The 24,492-nt window shown below is 41.2% G+C and overlaps 1 protein-coding gene across 1 annotated transcript in view; it reads right to left on the reverse strand.

Moving 5' to 3' along the window:
- The window catches only part of Atp10b (ATPase phospholipid transporting 10B (putative)), a 112,090-nt gene that overhangs the window by 3,497 nt on the left and 84,101 nt on the right, over positions 1-24,492 (reverse strand). Inside the window, exons 15-20 of the mRNA XM_085829021.1 lie at positions 23,362-23,438; positions 21,779-21,904; positions 13,338-13,538; positions 11,396-11,476; positions 9,896-10,000; positions 4,221-4,408 (exon numbers count right to left, since the gene is read on the reverse strand). Of these exons, the coding sequence (XP_085685147.1) occupies positions 4,221-4,408; positions 9,896-10,000; positions 11,396-11,476; positions 13,338-13,538; positions 21,779-21,904; positions 23,362-23,438 (778 nt within the window). The remainder of the gene's footprint in view (positions 1-4,220; positions 4,409-9,895; positions 10,001-11,395; positions 11,477-13,337; positions 13,539-21,778; positions 21,905-23,361; positions 23,439-24,492) is intronic.

Below are 24,492 nucleotides of genomic sequence, written 5' to 3' on the forward strand. Positions count from 1 at the left end.
CCCATTAAATTACTTTCCTGAAGTCAAACATCAAGGTCTGTTCTTTTATTTGTCCACTTCCTCCTTCCAAGGCTGATTACCAAGGTCCAGCTATCAAAGTATTGAAGTCTAGCAACCAAAAGATTCCTTCAGCTCATCTAATTAACATGCCCAAGTAAAATGAAATAGCCCACCCTAACATGGAATTTCCCCTTGTATGTTTATAAACTACCCATTTTCCTATGGACCAAGCCTGTCTCCTTTCTATCCAGAGGCAGTCCTTTGTCCCCCTCCCTTGTTCCTTTCCCCTTTTCCACATCCTCCATTTTCTGTCTTTGTTTCTTATTCCATGCCCCTGTCCCTCTGGGGCAAACAAATCTCCTTTGTGCTGAGAACTTGGTCTTGGGGGTCCTGAACTGATGCTTTCCTTAACAGTTGTTGACTTCTTGAAATCATCGTTGAAAGGGATATTGGAATTTAACTCTGCACAGATCATCTTTATTGGACTCTGAGTGACCCCTCTCAAAGCTAAAGGTGGCTGCCTCTGGTGGAGCAGAAGAAACAGGATAGCACCAACAACACATAACAGTCAATGCTTATTCTGTGCCAGGACTGCTCGAAGCGCTTTGCTGAGTACTGACACAATTCTCTCAAAAAATTCGTGTGCTTGGTACAGTCGAGGAACATGAGGACACACATGCTTCCATCACCTGGGAATATTCCCAACTTTATGTGAGTGTATTTTGTGACGTTTGTACTATAATGAAATTGTCTGATGCTGTGGTTTTCATTTCTTAGTCTGTACAATGCATAACTATTCTTCCTTTTGTACACACGATGTGGAAACTAATCTAGCAGTTTGTCTGATGTCAAGTTATGGTCAGACTCAAGTACTCTAGATCTACAGGCTAGTCTCTAGTTTACTGTACATACAACAGTATTTTTTTTATGGAACTTTATTTATATAATTAGTCTTTGCCCAGTAAGGAAACTGACACCCCTAGGTGCTGAGGAGAAAGTGCCAAGGTCTCTTGAAAAGGTCTGAGACCTCTGTAGCTCACCCTGACTTGTCTTCTTCCTGCCCAGCTATATGCAGCCTGTGGGAGACTCTAAATCCTGGATCCAGATTTATCCAAGTGGAAGGGTGAGAATGTTAAGTATGTGTTATCTTGTGTCATAGGCCACCCACACCCCCTTTCTAAGTATTATCTAAGAAGCAGCCCACCTGGCCTGGAGGACATTTAGAATGTTAATTTGAAAGCCTCTTAAGAGAGAGTCTTTCATTATTCTATTGTATTTCAAAGTCGCTTGGTGAACCCATAGGGGCTGAGGGTCTTCTCAAGACTATAGATCTCACCAGAGAATAAATAGGGGGGCAAGTATATGCTTCAGGAAAGATTGGATTTCTTGTCTGTCCACTGAAGTGTCCTTAGTCTAAATCTCTCCCACAGGACACTGCCTTTCTCTTCCACCCTCCAGTCAACAAATATGTGTTAGAAGTTCTCACAGCAGTCAGGTCCTATAGGATTAAGCTTTGGACAAGAGAGAACTATTTTTTGTTACATAAGAGTCTAGTTTCTGAGAGAGAGAGAAGGCCTAAATACTTGGTCTTATCTGAAGACCATCCTCCAGGAAGCATTTGGGTGGAGGACTGAGGTTTTTGTACAGTCAAGCTCAGGGGTGGGGTGGGGTTTGAGACACCAAGGCAAACTAGCTGAAGTTTGAAAATGACAGTTAGATCCTAGATGGGGAGACAATGACTAGAGCAGTCAAGGGCTGTGGGCCGTGGTTTGCATTTTGTGTTTTATTATAAAGGCCCAAGGATGCTTTTGTGACTGACAAATGCATGACTAGACCAGACTTTGATACATTAATAATAGATAGTGAGAAAAGTCCCAAGAGGAGACAAATTGTATAATTTGGGATGTTAGGGTAGTAGACTGTTTATGATGGCAGCAGTAGAAATGAAAATTGCAGATGTATCTGAGAAAGATCCCGCAGGTATAAAGGTTGACTTGTTGCTGTGTATGGTTATGCAGCCCCAAGGGATGCCAAGGATAATTGCTAGAGGGCAATCTGGGCCCTGGCATTTGCTGAAAGGAACTCTAAAGAGGCTGGCTTTGGAGGGTGAACCTCGAGGAAAGTAATAGGTGCTCTCTGTTTTTGTTAGACTGTGTGCAGTTGATGAATGAGTTAGAGAAATGCAGCTGAAATCAATGAGAGGCCCGTGTTGGAGGCATCTGCATAAGATTTTTCAGTTCAGAACAGTGGTTTTTGTATGTATGGAACACCTATAAAACTAGGAGACCAGAGAGCCTGGGATGAAGGCTTGCCACTCACTTTATCTAGGCTGTGAGTTGTAAAGGAAAGCAAGAGAAGTTGGAAGACATTCCAAGCATAGGTCATGTTGAGTCACCTCTGCAGCCTACCTGACCTATTTTCTAGGTCAGAATTATTTCTTTTATTTTTTGAGAGTATATAATTTCCCATCTCCTTCCTCCCTCAAACCATCCCATATAATCTTCCTTGTTCTCTTTCAAGTTCATGGCCTCATTTTTTATATATACAAAGACACACACACACACACACACACGTATATCCCTAAATACATAAATACAACTTGCAAAAAAAAAGTCAAGGGCAGAGGGCAATTAAAAGGATCAAGAGGATATATTAGGGTTTAAGCTTGGTATGTTATTTTGCTTTTAAATTTGTAAAATAGTTTGTATACATCTATGCTCTAGTTGAAGGGAATTTGTCATGTTCTTTTGACCTGGGTGGATTACCTAGCCTAAGGTTAGTGGCCTATTATCATAAGATTGGTGAGGAAGATCAATCCCCATTATGAGTAATATGACTTTCAACTTTAAGCCAGGAACAGTTTTCTACAGCAAACATTCTGTCATGTGGGTTTATATAAACAAACAAGAATCACGCCAAACTTGTAAGTCAGCAGTGCTTATAACTATTAAAATAATCCCTTCATTATCTGAAGAAATCCCTTTGACCTTAGTAAATAGAATTAAATGGGAATTCAACGTTGTGGTGCTAATATGAGCAAAGCTTTGGCCTGTATAACATGGTCAGTAGCAAGTACATACTTGGTAACATTTCCCTAACTCATCCCTCATCTGTTCAGCAAGCCATCACCCTGAGGCCCATCTGTTCTCTCCATGTGTGTCAAAAGTCCATGCACATGTTTCAGTGGCCTTTCTTAAGCTGCTGCTGCAGCCTAGTAAGACTCTGGCTCCAATCATTTTTCTAATGAAGAACACTGGGCTTACGAATTTCTTCCTAGCTTTGAGGCTATACAGTGCGTATCCAACATGAGCACCACAGAGAACCACCATTATTGCTGGTATTTTCTTTGAAGACGTGAAAGCAGAAGTTTTTAGGTGGGAAGCCTCAGGAAATGCTTTGTGACTATGAATGATTTATCAGGAAGACAGAGCCTTTAAAAATGTGACATGTGTGTTTTAAACTTAAGCAATGATAAAAATTGGCTACTTCATGAAAAAATTAAAATTTCTGAGAGAAATCTGAAGTTCTGATTCACAGTTCTTCCCTGGAATGACAGGAAGTTCGTTGCCTCCTTGTGTGCATTGCATGTGGCTTGCTGTTCTGTTGCCTTTCCTCTAGGCACTGAAGTGCAAGACTCCCCCACTAATAGAAAAAGATTAGAGAGCTTGAAAGAAATGCTCCCTTACCACAAAACAGAATTTATAAGCCAGGGAGGTAAAATGATCACTCCCACATTCCATATGTCACAGCGGAGGCCATTTTGCTTCTCTATGACTGACCTGGGAACTGAGTCCATGTTATTTACCCTCTGGCTTATTGTTCCTTTATCCTAGCACCTCGCCTCTGCACAACAATCTCAAGGCCCCAGTCACCTTGACTGATTTAGAAGCTTTATGGAAACATACATCTGGGTATATCTCTGTGTGAGTTTCTAGAAAGGTTTAGCAGAGGAGGAAAGAAACACCTTTACTGTGGGCTGGGGTTCTGGGCTGTGCAGAGGATATAAGACAGGACCAATAGTCCCGTCTCTCCACTTTCTGAGCATGGGAGCCATGTGACAGGCTCCATGATAGACAATTGTCAAACTGTGAGCTGAAAAAAAGGCCCTCTGTCCTTAAGTTGATCTTGCCAGGGATTTCTTCACAAAATCTAATACATTTGCAGTATGTGAACTTAGGGGAGACTGGGGATTTTAAAGGAAATTGCCCAAGAGCTCAAACCTTGGTAGAAGAGCCACAACTGGTGTGAGGAGGCAGATGAGGTAGAACATGGGGTCTGAGAGCTGCCTTTCCATCACCCAGTAGGGATTGGTGGGGCTGTTGCAGGTGACACAAGTGGCGTTGTATATTAGGGAAACCACGAAGTACATCAAGAAGCTGCCGAGGAGGACAAGGCCATGGAGGACAGTCTGTGCAGGGGACAAAGAAGATGCTGTTGGAGGTTATAAAGTTAGGTTGTGGAGCAGCAAAATGCACACAGCTTAGTTAACCTTTGTTTTAAACCATTTTGAAGAGCATACACATATCAAACATTCACAAAATGAGCAGATACTGGAGCAAGCTCTGCCTAGCTGGGTTTTGAAAACTGACTCCACTTGAAAAATTCTGTCCAAAAAAAATGTAATGGCTAAGAACATCCTAGACAGTAGAATTTGAGATGAACATTTCAAGCATATCTTAGTAGATAAAATTAAGGTAACAACATATCTCTTGGTAAATGGCCTGTCTGTCTTTATTCCTGAGCTTAAATTTCAGTGTTCATCATTTTTAAGCCTACTTCCCAATCTATATAATGAAGCTCTAGTTCTCAATTGATAGTATTTGAATATGAGGCTTTTAGAGGTATTTTAGGACCTCCCCCCATTAATGGGCTGAGAAGAGACACAAAAGAAAAGATGCCTCTCTTCATTTTTCTTCCAGAGATGTGTAAAAAAAGGCAGCTGTCTACAACCTGGGATGAAGACTTTCCCCCAGATAATTCCTGGGCCAGGATGCTGACTTTGGACTTTTAACCTCAAGAATGGTAATACATAACTTTTTTTTCCTGTTTAAGCTCCATTATCTACAACATTTGTTATGAGCCCCAGGCAGACTTAAAATAACTCTGCATTTTTCTTTCACTCAACATCTACTTGAGAGCCCCATGGTACACAGATGTTATATTTCTAGCTAGTTCATTTTAACTATAGAAGCTGCTTGCCTCACGACAGAGTTAAGCCTTGTAAACCTGTTGTAAGTAGAAAATGGTGCATGTTACAAATGCTTCTGACTATACCTGACCCTCTGAGCACCCCAGCCTAGCAGTGGAGCCCAGAGAATGGGTTGTCATTGTGATTACAAGGCTGAGTGGAGCCTTGGAGTCTGCTGGCGTAGCTCTGTAGCTGCCTTGGGAGAATCCCTCACACATATTGCCAGCTCAGGAAAAGATCTAAGTTCAACATTTGAAATACAGCTTTTAACCCACATGTGCAGTGTTGGCACCACCATAGAATAAAACAGAAACAGAGATGCAAGCTTAACTATTGCTTAGATGGGGCTACATGTGTTTGACTGTACAAACTTACCACTGGGAATTTTACTGTTGCTATACATTATGCTTTTTGTATGTATGTATGTATGTATGTATGTATGCATGTATGTGTATATACACACACACAAATGTGTATATATACACACAATATACATATATAAAATTAAAAACAATGCTGTAGCAAATATTTTTATATGTTTCCTTACCCACATGTAAGATTATTTGTTTATTACTGTTATTTGTAGGGTGCATATTTAGGAGTGACATTCTTTCATAGACTCTGGGTACTTTAAACTCTTTTGATTGTCCTAATAATCACCCTCTAGAGCAGTATTTCTCAACCTTCCTAATGCTGTGACCCTTGAATACAGTTTCTTACATTGTGGTGAGCCCCCCAACCCCAATCATAAAATTATTTTAGTTGCTACTTCATACCTATAATTTTGCTACTGTTATGAATCATGATGTAAATATCTGTGTTTTCCAGGGGTCTTAGGTGACTCCTGTGAAAGGGTCATTCGACCTCCAAAGGAGTCACGCCGCACAGGCTGAGAACTACTGCTCCACGGGCTCTTATCAGTTCATAGTCTGCTAATAGGATAAGAAAGTTGTACTTCTTCACCTTTAATACACTGCTGAGTTTTACCAGAACAGAAGGCTTAAGTTGCATGACATTTTTTATCCTTGGACTGCCTATGGTCATGTGGCTTCCGAATCACTCTAGCCATGGAATAAATAGAACTGTCATTTGAATGAAGGTGTTCCTTCAAGGCTCTTAAGGTGGCACCTAAGGCACTACGTGTGACCAGAGGAGGTAGGATGTTTTGGGGGAAGCGAATGAGTTACAAGGGTTCTGGGCAAAGAATGGATTTATAAAAGAGGCTGGAGGGAGAACATTCTGCCATTATATATAAGAATGCAGCATCTAGTTTTGGCTCCGTCCCCGAAAGTAAGTCATCTGGGAATGGAGGAGTTAGACAGTAGTCCCTCTCAATTTACTGTCCTTAATGCTAGTTTTCTGTGCCTTCATCTTGGACTTCCAGCCTTCCAGATACCCCAAAGTCCTACTGTTTACAAATTTTGTTTGTAAGCAGATATTTTGTTATAATAGCATAAGTAGTCTAAGACAAATCTCTTTTCTTATTTTTTTAGTCCATGAAAATCTAGAAATGGTATGTTGTTTGGTCAAACTCACTTTATAATCCTCTGGAGTTGGGGTTTTGGGGGATAAGATTTCGTTTGTTTTTATTTGTTGAGTTGATCTTGAGCATATTTTAGTAACCTTTAAGCTTGAACACCATTAATCTTCATCTTCCTCCTCTTCCTCCTCCTCCTAATCTTTATTCCTACTTGGCTTTTGTGTATCTCCTACCCTGTCAGCTTTGCGCAAGTGTAGTTTCACTGGAGTTCTGTGGAACTCACATTTATCCTCATACTGATTTTTTTGACCTACCAGTAACCATCCTCTTAAAGAAAACCTTATGTCATGGTTTTTTAATCACTCAGAAAGAGGTTATTCATCATGATTTTCTTTTTTACTTCATGTGCTATTTAGTGATTAAGTTGAAGTTAAGCATACTAAAAAGTAAGGATTCCTATGTAAAAAAAGCACAGTTAAGTTAAATATATCTATTTTCTTTGCTAAATAACTTACCTATTGTTTTTTGAGAATTCTTGACAAATTAAATACATTCTTTTCTTTAAGTGAATAATAAACTTCATAGTTTATTTGAAAATGCCATTAATTTCAAAAAGTAAAATAAATAAAGATTAATTATATCCATTAGGGGCCTAGCAAACACAGGAGTGGATGTTCACAGTCAGCTATTGGATGTATCACAGGGCTCCCAATGGAGAAGCTAGAGAAAGTACCCAAGGAGCTAAAGGGATCTGCAACCCTATTGTTGGAACAACATGATGTACTAACCAGAACCCCGGAGCTCTTGTCTCTAGCTGCATATGTATCGAAAGATGGTCTAGTCGGCCATCAATGGAAAGAGAGGCCCATTGGACTTGCAAACTTTATATGCCCCAATATAGGGGAATGCCAGGGCCAAAAGAATGGGAATGGGTGGGTAGGGAAGTGGGGGGGTGCTATGGGGGACTTTTGGGATAGCATTGGTAATGTAATTGAGGAAAATATGTAATAAAAATATTAAAAATCAAAAAAAAATTATATCCATTAATGGGCTATGCACACACAGAGCTACTTCAGTTACTTCCCCTCAGGTCTTTGATTAGAATTAAGCCTCTGTTTTTGAGCAGCTTTTGCTTTGGTTTCCCTAAGAACTGGTTCTCTGGGCAAGCTCCAGTAGGAATTACATTGGAACGGCCCCTAATCACTAGCAGATTTTTGAGACCATCTCCGTGTCTTTTTTGGTCTTATACAGTTTTACTATTTATATGTAAGTGGTATAGTCAGATCTATTTTGACTAATTTTAATTCTGAATGTTTAGTTCTTCAAATATTGCTTCTGCCTTCTCATCACCTCACGATTCTCTGATTCTCTTGGGGTGGACACTGAGCCATTGTTTTCCAACCACCTTTCCTTTTCATAACTTATTACTTGTGAGTTGTTCTAGATGCCTTTTCAATTTTACTTCCCAATTTGGTACCTCTCTCTCTCTCTTTCCCACTCCCTTCTTTTCTTTCTTTTCCCATGCTGTCTGATCTAGAACAGGTTCCACAGATTGTACCTTCGATTTCAACACTACTTTTTCATTTTGGGCAGTTTTAAAGTTTCCCGAGCTGGGCTCAGTTCCTAATATCAAAGTCCTGTCTTTGACACTTACATCCTCCACTCACTGTTTCTGATGTAACTATACCCCAGGAGCTCGTCAATACCATAGTTTCCATAGCTTATTTTGTAGAGTAGACATAACTGGATTAGCAATAAATGAAGCTCTAGATTTCCATACTACAAAAGATCCAGACTCCCTTCTGGCATATCTGTGTCCTGCCTCTTAGAAAGCATTCTGTACCTGATCTCTCCTCCATTGTGCTGTTGCCTTTTCTGGTACTGATGGCTCATGTACAAAACTACCATGAACTTACACCAAAAGAGGCACAGCTAGGCTTATCACTTTTTCTGTGGTCACTGGCACACATTAGAGAGCAAGATTTCCATAATGAGACCACTTAGACCCAGAGGTTTTCTTGGTGCCTCTTATATAGCCTGTGATGGTGGTAAGGGAGGGAAAAGTCTCATTGTATGATGTAGGCATGCATTGAGCCTGCTTAGTAACCTTTAAGAGTTTTTAGTACATGTGCTTTCAGAAGCACTCATTTCTACGTGAATATGGGTAGATCTCTTTCCACTGTGATCTCCACATGCCACTAAATCTTATGTCTATATCGTTAGCAAAGGGGCTAAAAGGACAAGGATCAGAGCACCAGGGCTGAAAATTCACTTCTCCTTTGAGCGGCATGGAGCCAGTTTCTTAACTTGTTATAGCTATTCCTAAATCTGTAAAATGGCAATATAAAAAAGAGTCTAACACCAAGAGCATAGTGAATTTAAATGAGGTAATTTATGTGAATCATGCTGATTAATACTGGGCATATGATTTGAGCCCTTTAGAATTATTAATTAGGGAAACTCAGTGAGAGTGCTCTCTCTCTCTCTCTCACACACACACATATCTATCTATCTATCTATCTATCTATCTATCTATCTATCTATCTATCTATCTATCTATCATCTATCTATCTACTTATCTATCTATAATCTAGAGGTTGATTTTAGTGTCTGTTTTCCTCAAACTCCATCTTTTCTTTTGCGACAGGGTCTTTTGTTGAACATGGGGATCACTGATTCTGTTAGACTGGCTAGCCAATCATCTGCTACAAAGATCTTCCTATCTCCATTTTTTTCTGGCACTGGGATTACAGGTACACACTGCCATATCTGGCTTTAATGTGGGTACTGGGTAACAAACTCAAGCCCTCACCTTACTGATTAAATCACCTCGTCACCCTGTCTTTTATGATTTAAGATACTGAAATATGATATTTGCAAATGCTTGCTATGTGGTAAATAAGTTAAATGGGCAATAGTCCTGCGCACACAGCCTCAGCTGTACTCCAGGTAGCCTTTCCTGGCTCTGCGGTGCTCCTGAATTTTTCATCAGTATCTCTCTGGTTTTGCAACTCTCTCATTGCTTTATGTTTGTTTGTTAGTGTTGTCAGCATGGTTGGATACTGAGGCCAACAAGGCCAGTTTCACTGCTGTACAAGGGCACAGTGAGAAACTAATCAATTTATTGAGCCAGAACAACTATATATAGTAAAAAGAACTCAGAAATCTGAGTGCAGTCAATGAGCAAGACTATGAGTTTTAAGCTAAATGGCCTGTGGGGTCCTTACCCACGTCTTCATTTCCATTGCCTGGTGCAAGAGGATGGTGGTGAGGGAGATGGTGTTGATTGGTGTTCCAAAAGTAAAGACATCTATGTCTGAACCTCGGTAGGTCTGAGGAGGAAGAAAAAACAGGCAATGTCAAGGAGGCATATCAGGGAATGCACAGATTTATGGCTATGCATTAAATACAGTGAAGCCAGGAGTCAAAGGAGGGGAAGGAACATGGTGAAGAGAGAGGGGAAAAGATGGGGTTGATTCAAGGAACTGAAACATAAGAAATGAATAGATGCTATTAATTGCTTAGGAACATGTTTGCTTTGGTCAAAGCAGAAAACCATGGTGGAATGGTGCACAAAGGCTTTCTTGAGCATTTCCCAGGCAGGGCATAATTGCCCAGGGTATGTGTGTCTACCTTCAAGGAGTCTGTGGTCTTTTAGGCAGGGCAGGCAGTAGTATACTTTAAGAGGATGAGAGTTCTGTGAGAACTAAGACAATCTGGGAGCACAGATGAGGTTAATCAACTGAGTCTGAAGTATGATAAAGGAAATGATAGTCTAGACAGAGGGCAAGTTTAGGAGTGGCCAGTGTGATGGTTTTTGTGAAAGTGACATGAACCTAGACATATCTGGGAAGAGAGAATCTTAATTGAGCAAATGACTTAATAAGATTGGCCTTAATAAGATAGCTTTAGGCAAGTCTGTAGGGTATTATCTTGATTAATGTTTGATGTGTGAGGGTGCTACTCCTGGGTAGGTGCTATAAGAAAGTAAGCTGATCAAGCAATGAGGAGCAAACCAGTGAACAGCATTCCTCTTTGGCCGAAGCTTCAGTTCATGCCTTTAGGTTTCTGCCTCAAGTTTCTGTCTGACTTCCCTCAGTGATGGACTGTGATGTAGAACTGTCAAGCTGAATAAACTCTTTCTTCTTCAAGTTAATTTTGGCCATGGTTTTTATCACAGCATTAGGAACCTTACCTAAAATAAATGGTTTCAGCTCTAGGGCAGGAACTATAGAGTCTAAGAAGCATAGGATGCATCTTGCTCAAAGATGCCTCCTTCTTTGGGAGGCTGGGTACCTTCGTAGTCACTTTAGAAGGCAGGGGAATTACAGACATGCTATAATTTTATGGTGATAGTATAGAGCACAGGCATGCACAGAGGAGGGGCTGCCACAGTAAGATGAGAGAGCAGAGGAAGTCAAACAACATGGTCCCTGACAATACAATCCCATATCTAAGCAGGCCATGAACCAACTCCAAACTGTTTTCCCCCCCAGAGATAATAACCCAGTATAATGACAATATTTGGTTTTTCAAGAGCTATCAGAAATGAAACTTTGTGCAAATTGTTCTATCTTCTCAAACACTTAGAGTTGGATGTACCCAGCTAGTAATTTGCAGTCTCTGCCATGATGTATGTATAAAAGACACTATTCGTCTTGATTTTGTATAACTAAGACTAGTTTCACCTGTGACTTGTATGTCTAGGATGAGACTATATGACTTACCAGGTAAGGGATAAAGAAACAGATGAGGCTCTGGTAGAATGCATCAGCCATGGAAACCCAGAAAGTTGTCAGGTTGTAGCACTGCAGGCAAGAACACATCAATAACTTGGCATCCTGGCAAACCTCTGGTCTTTGCAAGCATTTTCCTCATATGGCTGGGTTTGACAATATGATACTTTGCATACCTGTCGTCTTAGCTTCAAAAGAATAAAATTCTAGCTCTGCCTCATACATGTAACTTTGTGGAAATTATGAAACTTCTCTTAGGGCTGCTTTCTTTTCCCATAAATATGGAGTTCAAGGGCACTAAGTGCATCTGTGCTTTTGGTATCTCGGAAGTGCTGTCAGCATCACTGTCAATGCCATACATTAGCTCCGTCACTAGTACTGCTGATTTGAAGTAATTAAGTGCTGTCTGTATGATGGAGAGGTCATTCATAGACCAGTATCAATGTTCCCAAAAGTCAGAGATCAACCCTTTTAGAGACAATTTTTCTCATCTTGTCCCTGCTCTTCCTCCTTCTTGATGATGATGGTGGTGGTGGTGGTGGTGGTGGTGGTGGTGGTGGTGGTGGTGTGTGTATGATACTCAAGGACTACATTATATATCCAGCATGGCTCTGGGGAGGGTAAAATTAGAAGAGCCTGAGATGGGCTATGCCCCCTCCCCTTCTTCTTTATCTTGGCTGCTTGGGTTGCTGTATTGTTCTCCTCTGTCTTTGGGTTAGGACTTGGTTTGATTATTTCGATTCTTTGACTGTCCACAAAAATAATCAATGGCTCTAAGACACTACCTTTGGCTTTGCTCTTCTTCATACTAGGTGCCAAGGCTTGTACTAGACTCTCAGGTGTTTCGAAGCTCTTTCCTTAAAACTCCCTTGGAGGCAGCCAGTGTTGCTCCCATCTCTTCTGTGTAGCTTCCTTGTCTGTGCCTGGGCTAGTCTCACTACTTGGGTTATGTCAAGTCATTCAGAGCTTCAGTATGATCTTTATAGAAACCTACGTGATGATTTCCTAAGCCTTCTGAAGTTTATTTGATTAAACTAGTTCTAGACTCTGTATAATCTTGAGGTCTAGTTCTGCCTTCCTTTAGAAAGATTCACTCTGTGCCTTACTAATGAGGAGAAAATTAGCTGTTAGTCATAGAGACCCTTCAAACCAGGAGCAATAATTTGGACATGATTTAAGTATATATCCCCAAGGGCTTCCATGTTGGAAGCTTGGTCCTAATTGTGGTATTGTTTAAGACATGTTGCCTAGTGGGAAGTGGTTCAGTCACTGAAGGAAGGTGCTTTCTGGATTAATGCTGGTTTTACAGAGTGAGTTAGTTCCCATGAGAATGCGTTGTTAATATGATCCTGTGCTACAAATCTCAGTAGCTTCCTGTCACACCATGTGATCTCATGTTCTCACATATACTCCCACCACGATGCCACCTTCACGCTGTGATGGAGCCGAGGAGGCCTTCACCTGGAAGGCGGAGCAGACAGAGTTGCCTGATCTCAGACTTTTAGCATCAAAACTACGAGCTAAATAAAAATCTTTTGTAGTATTATCCAGCTCTTGGTGTTTTGTTAGAGGAATAGAAAATGGGCTTGTAACTGGTCTTGGAGGTTTAATTATTGCATTTCACAGCCTAGAAGGGTGGGGGTCTTATCCTATATACTCCACACTTTAGCTATGGCGCTTGATGTAATTACGATGCTATTAAAATATACTTACTAGTCTTATCTAACATTCTTAGCAGCAAGTTTGAAACAGGCTAGAGTCACCCAAAGTCATGGAGAGGTAAGTGACAGATTTGTGGCTAAGCAATAGACTTCTTGACTTGTAGAACAATTCTCTTTCTCTGACATGCAGGGAACAGTTAGATCAGAGGTCATGCTGAGGTCAGAGAGAATCTGAAGCTATGTATGTTCCCATGCCTTCTGGAGTTTCTCACCTCAGAGTTCTGGCCACTCTTGTATAACTCAGGCAATGCCAGGAGTGTTTCTGCAGAGACATCTTTATCGAGGACTCCAAAGATGATGGGTGGCAAGGATGTGAAGAAGAGATTGAAGAATATCATCTGCCAATAATCGATCATGGTGGAGCCAGAGAAACCACAGAAGAACTGGTACCAAAACAGCAGGTTGACGTAGCACTGTAGGCAGGGAGCATGGCTTTGTGAGTGAGGGTCCTGCATGTTCTGTGATGGACTATGACAGTTAAGAGCAGAGGTTTGGGAAGTAGAGAGGCTGGATTTTACATGTCTGGGTTTGTGACTTTGGGCAAGCTATGTCATCTCTCTGAACATCATTTCATCATCTATCATGGCACATGATATACAAACAGCATCCCAGTGGTAATAGAAAGTGGGAAGGGATGATAGAAAGCTGATCTGTAGACTTCCAGGTAAGATGGCAGATTACAGGTTGTCTCTGTGTGAGTCTGTAAAGGAGAGCGTAAAAGCAAGGATAAAGAGACTTCATCCTAAAGACAGTTAGAGAAAAAGCTTGGGAAATCCGTGATGAAAGTGAAAGGAATCAAGATGCATGCACAGGAGAAGCAGGTGACACAGCCTGATACAGGGAGGAGACTCAGCCACCACTTCCAAAAGGTAAGACAGATGAAAGCTACAAGTTATTCTCCAAGACACTCCCACAACTTTCATGAGAGTCAGACCCAGTACATTTTGGCAAGACAGAAAATTCCTCCAGCAGATGGGTTAGCAGTAGAGATAAATCCTATTTTGCCACACTGCAACTAGGAGGACAGCAGCTGAGCATCGTATTGAGAGTGAATTTCATGTTAAAGACTGATCTATGTATCCTTGGGGTCCTGAGTTTAGGGAACATCCAAAGATCATGGAGTTTCAATTTAGCTTGCCTTAAGGCTTGGGTGAAAGAAGGCTCCAATGCTGTGCAGGGGGTTAGGTTGGGGGGGGTGAGCTTGAAGAGGGGGAAAGTCTCACTCACTCAGAATTACCATTTGGTTTGATGATAACTGGTTGTGAGTCAGGGATCAAATTCTGAAACCACCTGTTTTGTAGAGTGCCAGTCTCTCACATCCCAAAAATATGAATGCAGGTCCTCTGTGCTCTAGTTGCTGCTCAGTGAATCTGGGAGACCCTGCCTTCCCCAGCTAAAACAGACACCCAAGGATGGCAGAACACACCTAGCCCATATCATGCAAACCTAAATGTGGCTAGAGGATACCCTGATCTTTCCCTCTGAAGAACTTTCCCTCTGAAGAAGGACGGCTCTGGAGAACATCAGACACTTATCCAACAGGACAGGTGAGAGGTCACAGTTTAACTGGTCCCCTCTACACATACTTGCAGTGCCCAGTTTGAAGACCTAGAACAAAGCTACCCTGATACTCACCCCTTTCTTTTTTATATATTTGGTACAGGTTTTTTTATTTACTGTATTGTATTTACATCAATCAAATTTTGTTAAAGATTTATTTATTTTATGCATATGAGTACTCTGTAGCTGTTTTCAGACACATGAGAGAGGACACTGTATCCCATTACAGACGGTTGTGAGCCACCATGTGGTTGCTGGGAATTAAACTCAGGACCTCTGGTAGAGCAACCAGTGTTCTTAACCTCTGAGCCATCTCGCCAGCCTGTCATCAGTCTAATTTTTCTCTATGTTTTTTTTATTTATTTGTGTTTTTGTTCCTTCCTTGTTTCCTTCTCCTTTCTTCTTCTATATTTAATATTTTGATTTACCTTACAGACCTTTAAAAAGTAATGCTTTTAAATTTCTTTTTTTATTTCTCCCTCTTACACTGACCTATTTTAGAACTTTTTCACTATTGGGAGGACTGGGAGGACTTTTTAATATTTTCTTTAGTTTTGCTACACAGCTCTTTCTTTTCCTACTTCTAACAATTCTTCCCACGCCTCTGCTCTCCATCTATCCAATCAGGCGTCTCCCTTCTCTCCTCATCTCCTTCCTTCATCACATTCATTACTGTTTTCATACTGACTCTGAGCTATCCTTAACTCAATAGCTCATGCTACTGTCGCTTTCAGATCTGTGGTAATCAATGGTCTGTAACGTAAGTATATTTCTAGACCCTGCATGCTGAGATGCTGCTGCTGCTGCTGTACTAATTTTCTCCTTGCTGAGTGTTGCTGGGGATTGAGCCTTCAAGAGCTCAGTATGAAGGAAGGCTCCCTGATGCAAGCACAGGGAGATATGCACAAATGGCTAAACAGAAATCCAAGAAACATGAAAAACAAGACAGCACAACTCCTCCATAATTACACAATCTCTCAACTATGGGACTCAAAGATACCCAAATAGATGAAACACTGGTGGAAGCTTACAAAACCTTTAAAAGAACATACAAATAGGCAGCTAAGTCCAATGGGGATCCTAGAGAAGAAAGTCATAACACAGGCAGAAAATTCATGAAGAAAATGAAGATTTGGATGGAAAAAGGACAGAGATATTGTAAGAATTTTTTTTCTAAAAGCTGGAAATGAAAGCTCAGTGAACAAAATGAAAACCCAGTGGAAAGCATTTCCCACAGGCTTAACCCAGCAGCAGAAAAAAGTGTCAGGGATGCAGGAGAGGAAAGATGAAACCATGCATTCCAACATCAATAAATGTTTGTGACCACAACATCCTCAGACTGTGAGGTATGACCAGGACACAGAGCTTAATATAAATGACAGAAGAAAGGATTGAGATAAACTGAAGGCACAGATAATCTGGTCAATGAAAATTATAGCAAAAAAAAACTCCAAATCTAGAGAAGGAATTAAGTAAGCATTTAGAACCCCAATAGAAATGACCAGAGGGCTATGACATATATACAGGCAACATGTCAAAAATACAAAGCTAAGAAACTACATTAAAAATGGTAATGGGAGGTTTAGAGGGATGGTGCTGATAAAGTGTGTCACACTAGTGGTATGGCATGTGAACTGCTTCTGAGAGAACCTGAGTTTAGTTCTAAGCATCCAGGCTCACAACTGCCTGCCACTCAATCTTTAAGGGATCAGATGTCCTTTGTAATCTCTGCAGGCACAGACTACCATGCAAAATCTCACATCATATACACTAAAAGTAAAATTTCTTAATAAAATCTTAAGGAAAAAAGAAGCTGCTGTAAGAGAAAAACAACAACACACAGAGGCAGAAACACCAGAATAACATCAGATCGCTACTCAGAAACTGTCAAAATCAGGAAATCATGCAGTGATCTATGTTAATCCCTGACTATGATGTACCTAGCACTTTTCAATTTGACAGAAATAAAGACGAGTGTCACATATTCTCTCTGTGGTTGCTGTCTCCAATGGGAATATAAAGGCTGGAGTAACTAAAGAAACTAGGAAGAAAAAAAAAAAGACCATGGGGAAGTGGGTGCTAGAGAAGGGACTAGTAAAATCCAAGTGATATGAATGGGGGAATGTGGAGGGGTAGGGCTTATTTGGGGATCAGGAGATAAGTCAATACAGGAGGAAGGGAGGATTAATAACACTAATAATGCTTGAACAAGTCCTACAGAAACATTTAATATTTACTTAAAATCACACACACATACACACACACACACCCCTTAAATGAAGTTATGCCACTTGAACTGAACTAAAATTCATATGGACACACAAAAGTTCTGGGATACTTAAAATGATTCTTATCAGAAAGAGCAGTGCCAGAGACAACATACACTCAAAACAAACGATATTACAGAGCCACAGTAACAAAAACAGCTTGACGTTGTCTAGAAAGGGAGATGTGTAGACCAATGAAAGAGATCAGGGGACTTGAAAATAAACTCACACAATGATAGCAGCCTGGGTTTCATAGAGAAAGGTCAAACATTGTCTTTTTAATAAAATAGCTATTTTTATTTCCATTTGTGTGTGTGTATGCACACGTACACATGTGAGTGCAATGTCTGCTGTGGTCAGAAGAGGGCAATCAGATTTCCTTGAGGAAGGAGTTTCAGGTAGTTGTGAGCAGCCTTATATAGGTGCTGAGAAAGGATCTTCACCTATCCTAAATCAGATAAGGGACTAATATCCAATATATATAAAGAACTCAAGAAGGTGGACTCCAGAAAGTCAAATAACCCCATTAAAAAATGGGGCTCAGAACTGAACAAAGAATTCTCACCTGAGGAATACCAAATGGCAGAGAAACACCTGAAAAAATGTTCAACATCCTTAATCATCAGGGAAATGCAAATCAAAACAACCCTGAGATTCCACCTCACACCAGTCAGAATGGCTAAGATCAAAAATTCAGGTGACAGCAGATGCTGGCGAGGATGTGGAGAAAGAGGAACACTCCTCCATTGTTGGTGGGATTGCAAGCTTGTACAACCACTCTGGAAATCAGTCTGGCGGTTCCTCAGAAAATTGGACATAGTACTACCGGAGGATCCAGCAATACCTCTCCTGGGCATATATCCAGAAGATGTCCCAACCGGTAAAAAGGACACATGCTCCACTATGTTCATAGCAGCCCTATTTATAATAGCCAGAAGCTGGAAAGAACCCAGATGTCCCTCAACAGAGGAATGGATACAGAAATTATGGTACATTTACACAATGGAGTACTACTCAGCTATTAAAAAGAATGAATTTATGAAATTCCTAGCAAAATGGATGGACCTGGAGGGCATCATCTTGAGTGAAATCACACAATCACAAAAGAACTCACACAATATGTATTCACTGATAAGTGGATATTAGCCCAAAACTTAGGATACCCAAGATATAAGATACAATTTGCTAAACGCATGAAACTCAAGAAGAATGAAGACCAAAGTGTGGACACTGTGCACCTTCTTAGAATTGGGAACAAAACACCCAGGGAAGGAGTTACAGAGACAAAGTTCGTAGCTGTGATGAAAGGATGGACCATTTAGAGACTGCCGTATCCAGGGATCCATCCCATAAGCAGCTTCTAAACGCTGACACCATTGCATACACTAGCAAGATTTTGCTGAAAGGACCCAAATATAGCTGTCTCTTGTGAGACGATGCCGGGGCCTAGCAAACACAGGAGTGGATGTTCACAGTCAGCTATTGGATGTATCACAGGGCTCCCAATGGAGAAGCTAGAGAAAGTACCCAAGGAGCTAAAGGGATCTGCAACCCTATTGTTGGAACAACATGATGTACTAACCAGAACCCCGGAGCTCTTGTCTCTAGCTGCATATGTATCGAAAGATGGCCTAGTCGGCCATCAATGGAAAGAGAGGCCCATTGGACTTGCAAACTTTATATGCCCCAATATAGGGGAATGCCAGGGCCAAAAGAATGGGAATGGGTGGGTAGGGAAGTGGGGGGCGCTATGGGGGACTTTTGGGATAGCATTGGAAATGTAATTGAGGAAAATATGTAATAAAAATATTAAAAAAAAAAAAAAGATCTCTAGAAGAGAAGCAGTGCTGTAACCACTGAGCAACCTCTCTCCTGCCCTAACTGTCTAATTGTCAACAAAGCTGTCAAAACTGTACAGTGGAGAAAAAGGCAGCCTCTTTCATAAGCGGTGCTAAGAGAACTGTCCATCCACATGTATAAGAATGAAACTAGACTCATATTTGTCATCTTGTGTGGAAGTAAACTATAAGTAGGTCAAAGACCTTAGTGTAAAAGCTGAAACTTTGAAATGTTTGTACGAGACAGCGCGATACAGGCCCAGGGAAGGATTTTGTGACTAGGACTTCAGTGGCTCAGGCAATAATCCCCTAAATTGAGAAAGAGAATTAGGGGAAGTTAAGAAGCTTCTGCCCAGTAAAGCTTCTTAGAAACCAGTGCCATGGTGCAGACACTGTCTGTGTCATGCAAAAAGAAAGGCTGCCGACTGTGCGTCAGAAATGGGGTGCACACCCGGGCCCCACAGATAACCACCTATAACCACCTATAGCCATCTAACCAATAAATGGGCTAATTAACCCACTAGATTGTTCTCAAAATAAATACAAACTGCCAATATTTGAAAAAAAATTGTTCACCATCCTTAGCTATCAGGGAAGCTGATGTCAAATTTACGCTGATGTCAGCAAGAAAGTAAATGACCTAGATCAATCGATCAGAGGACGATGAAGGGAGAACCCTTGTTCACAGCTTGAAGGGAACAGAACTTGGGCAGTTACCATGAAAATCTCTGTGGCGGGTCCTTCCTCCAAAACTGAAGCTAGAACTGTCATGTGGCTCATCATTGCTATATACTCCAAAGACTCTTAAGTCCATATACACAGAGATACTGCATGGCTATGCTCATAGTTGGACCATACACAATGGTCAGGGAAGGGAATGGATGAGGAAACTGGGGTGTATATCTAATAGGTAACTACATATGTGTTCCTAGCTCATGAAGCTAGAAAGGATCATTGGGAGCATATTTGGGATTGGGGGATAGGATGATGTAATACGGATAATAAGAAGAAGTAATTGAGAGAACAGAGGGGGTCAGCTGGAGGGTAGGAGAGGACAATAGGTTGGGGGGATGAATGAATGAGAACAAAGGATAATGACAGTGTAGGAAGAGGCCATGAGGAAAACTATTACTGTGGATGCAAACTGAAGAAAACAAATGAATGCAAGTTAGTCCATGAGCAGGAAACCTAAGGGGAAGGCAACCTCATGAGGGTTACCACGTGATTCCTTCCTGTTGACCTTACAACACAGAAGAGTGAGTGATTAGGCTTAAATACACCATTTTCTTTAAAACAGCACCTCAGTATGGAGGCCTGGCTGGCCTGGAATTAACTATGTAGACCAAGCTTGCCTCAAACTCAGAGATCTGTCTGTTCCTGCTTCTCAAGGGCTGGAACTAGACGTGTATGCCAACATACCAGGTTTTAATTTTGTCTTGACAACTCTTTTTTCTGTCCGAGATCCTCCTACCCAGAGTGTGCTGGTCAATCATATTGTAAAATGGTTGAAGTATGTATCTAGCCTCAGGGAACTGAGAAGTTCAAGACCCAAGTCTTAAAGGTAGCGGCGGGGGTAGGAGGGGATAGATGTCTTACAAGAATTTAGTAGATTTGTGCCAATCTAGCACCCTCATTTACTAGACATGGTCTTGGTAGGGCTTTGAACTCAGCTGCCCTTTATCCTAGTTGAAAACTAGAAACAAGCATCTGAATTTTCAAAGTTCTTTCACTTTAGTCACTCTGGGTCTTTCCTGGCCCTTCATCCTCTCTTTGGGTTACATAGTAAGATTCATCTAGACACCCGGAGCCAGCAAAGCAGACATTATTTGCTACCTAGTCTTCATGGGAAGAAGCTTGTCATCTCAATATGGACAGAGCATCTCCTTCGGATAAAGGACATTTTCTTCCTGGCTCAGTCCACACACTGTGCCAACTGGCTAGCATGCTGCCTAGCACACAGCAGACATTCAACAGTTATTTGAATAGATGAAGTAAATCTTTGTTTTGTCTTGACATGCATCTTGAAAATTTAACACCACAAAGTATATCTGTCTCCTAGAGGCTGGTTTCTACTTCCCCTCTGGTCTTTGCATTTCACAGGGAGCACACTGAACCCCGTGACAGCAGGGCTGAGATTGGGTGCCCATTCTTCCTCCCTAGATGCTCCATTACAGTAATTAATTCATTGTTCAAATTTCAGAGCAGGCAGGTTTTTAATCCCCTCTGGAATTGGTTTCGGATGTGGAAGTCATCGTTGCCCACCCTCTAATTACAGCTGGGAGATAATACAGCATCCGTATTGCAGTTTGGAGCTTGGCAACATGCTAGAAATAAATATCATTTGAGCTTTGAGAGCATGGCTGGCTGGAGAGGTTTTCTTTCTGTTTCACAAATTTAATGCAGAGACAAGGCTGTGCTGATTCAAAAGAATGATTCATTGGATGTAAAATAAAAACCTAAATAGGCTGTTTTGGATTCTAAGTAAGCTGTCTTTCATTCTCAGAGTGAATTTCAAGTCAAGTGGAGTGACTTGTTTGCGTAGACTGTGCTGAGACAACATCACCCTCCAGCTGATTGAATTTACCTAATTTTTGTTGTGCAGCTCTTTTATGTATGCATATGCATTGGACTTTGGACAGAGAAGTTAATTTCTGAACAAGGAAGACTGTATCAGAGTCTAAAACCATGGAGTAAGAGGAAAATGATAACCATGTTATAGGCTACTATGTTTGTCTTTCAAGTGCTTTCTGCACAGCATTACCAGTTCTTATGACAACATTCAAGCAAGCAATAGCTGCCTCCCTTTCCTGAGGGAGGAATCTATGGTCTATGGAGAGATGAACAGTGTTGCCCCAAGTTGGACAGTTAGTGAGATTCCAAATCCAGGTCAGCCTGGCTGGTTTCCTTGTGCAGAAATGCTTCATCCAGTATTCAGAGGAGACAGAGCTCTTGCAAGGCTGTACGGAAAGTTAAACAGGGGACACTCACCACATTCTTGTAGAAGTAATACACTACCATCCTGGCCAGGCGTGAGTAACACCAGTGGCCATGCACAAGCAGCAGCTTCTTGAGGTGGCTGAAGCGGGCAATGGCAAAGTCACTGGACATGACAGCCTAAGAGGAAAGAGCAGAGACATTGGTTTTCAACTTACAGCCATCAATGCCCTCAATGCCCCCAAAGAAGCTCTCCTGAAGACAGTGCTTTATACTAGGCCTGATCCCTTGTCATGTGCTCACTCTAAGGTGGCTCTTTAGGTTCCAACACCCCTCCTCCCTTTTTGGAAGCTGAAACCTTACTAGAATCTAAGAAGGGCCAGAACTCTACTTGGCCCTCTTTCCATCCAGTTAACCAGCAATAATTTTTTAAGGCCCACTGGCAGTTTCTGTTCTGAAAGAGAACAAATTCACCAGGTGATTCTCAAACTTCTGAGTACCCTTGAGTGCCTCTCGAGTAGGCCACTGGCATTATATACAGATGACTCCATTGGTTGGGACATTTGTTTACATGGTGCTGAGATGGACATTCTGTCATTGGGGACATTTATAACAAGATACAGAGGTCTCTTAAGAATATGAGGTTTACTTGACTCTAGCTGCATATGTATCAAAAGATGGCCTAGTCGCCCATCACTGGAAAGAGAGGCCCATTGGACATACAAACTTTATATGCCCCAGTACAGGGGAACACCAGGGCCAAAAAAATGGGAATGGGTGGGTAGGGAAGTAGGGGGGAGGGTCTGGGGGACTTTTGGGATAGCATTGGAAATGTAATTGAGGAAAATACGTAATAAAAAATATTAAAAAAAAGAAAAAGAAAAAGAAAATAAAGAATATGAAGTTTAGATATGTTTGTTAGGACTCTTGGAACACTTTCAAATTATGTCAACTCCCAGAACCTCAGTTTTATTATCTGAAAAAATGATCGACAGTCTATAATATATAATTATTGAAATCCCATGCGGTAACATATAAAAGTATATGACATTGCTGGCATATGGTTAGGACCCGAAGGGTGACAGAGAACTAAGGCTGCTGTTCTTACTCTCAGCAACCATTGAAAGCAGTATCTTTTCTGGTGGTGAGATTACGAGCACTGATGGCTCAGAAAACAGGGTCTGATTTAATGGGAGAGAATAGTATCTCATTTTATTATGCTTGCTCCAAATTGAATTTTTAGAGAATTAGGTACCCTACGAAAATGTACCAATTAACTTATGAGGCAATAAAATATATTCAAATATCCCTATGTATGTCACTCCTTATGGAGGTCACAAGGATATGTGGAGTCAGAGAAAGGCTTATTCATGCTGTAGCCTTAGACTATTGTTACCATTGATTTTTTTTTTTTTTGTAGAAGCCACATAGCCTCAATGTCCCTCTGTTTTTAAAGGACTGAGTTGTAGGATTTTGGTAAAAGAGGACACAGAGGCATGGAAGACCCCCTGACCGTCAGTTAAAAATTCTGGGAAGCTCAAAGGAAGGTTTCTTCAGCCCCCTGGGATATTCCTCTAACCTACAGTAAGGATAAAGGAGAGCAGACAAGAAGAACGACGAGATAAAGGGCACAGTACCTGCATGCCTTCCTGCCCAGATATTCCAATGCCGATGTCAGCAGCCTGAATCATGCTTACGTCATTGGCTCCATCCCCTGAAAGAAAAGAGACAGCGAGCATCTTTACACCTGGTCCAACCGCTCTGAACAGAAGACCCATCTGAACAGAAGAAACTCCACTTTATTTTAAATCTCTCAATGATTACTTCTTACTGACATTTTACTCCATCAATGATGATCAAAAGTGTCATGAATGGTCCTTTATAATGTGCAGAAAGGCCTTTGCACATCTTAGAATAGATTTTGCTGAAGAGTAAATTGAGACTCTGACAAATTTTGAGACTTGGTGAGGGCTGTCCATCCGGTGAAGGCGTGCAGTAGTACCGGAACTTGCATATTTCTGTTCTGATTCTGGGGGTTGTTAGGATTTGATGTAATATGTCTCCTGAAAGGCTCCTGTGTTTAAGGGTTGGTCCCCAGAGGGTGCATCCACCCACTGAGGAGTGATTATGTCATAAGGGCTTTGACTTTATGAGTGGAACAATCCAGTCATGGATTTATAATTTGATGGTATTCTTGGGAGCTGATGGGAAGTGGGGTCTGGCTAAAGGAAGTAGGTGACTTGGGACATGCCTTTGAAGGGTGTCTTCTCTCAGGCACTTTCCTGTCTCTCTCTCAGTTTTGATTCCCATGAAATGGCACTTCTATTCCATCATGCTCCCTCCATGATGACATGTGTGTGTGTGTCTGTGTGTGTGTTAGAGCTAGAGCAAATGCTGAGTGAGACTTGACCATGGGGTCACATATGTAGTTCATCCTCTCTGAGATCCTGCTTTACACTTCAGGAGGATGTAGTGTAGCCAGAACCTAAACTGCCTAAACCATGAGCAAAATAAAACAGTTACTCACTTGAGGCTGTTCAGGTCAGATATTTTATCACAATGACAAGGAGGTGACTGAAACAAGGCCTAAGGGCCTTCTCTATTTTAGTTTGACTCTAATCAACTACCACATCAAGATAACTAGAATGCAGGGACAGCTAGCTCGTCAGAGACCATGAGTAAGACCCAAAGGAATGGATGACATTCAGTTTTTTGTATAAATATAGAAAAAATGAGATGTATTCACTGATTATTTTAAGCTGAGATAT

This window comes from Mus caroli, unplaced genomic scaffold (genome assembly GCF_978045245.1).
Source record: "Mus caroli unplaced genomic scaffold, Mus_caroli_1 scaffold_13, whole genome shotgun sequence".
NCBI lineage: Eukaryota > Metazoa > Chordata > Mammalia > Rodentia > Muridae > Mus > Mus caroli.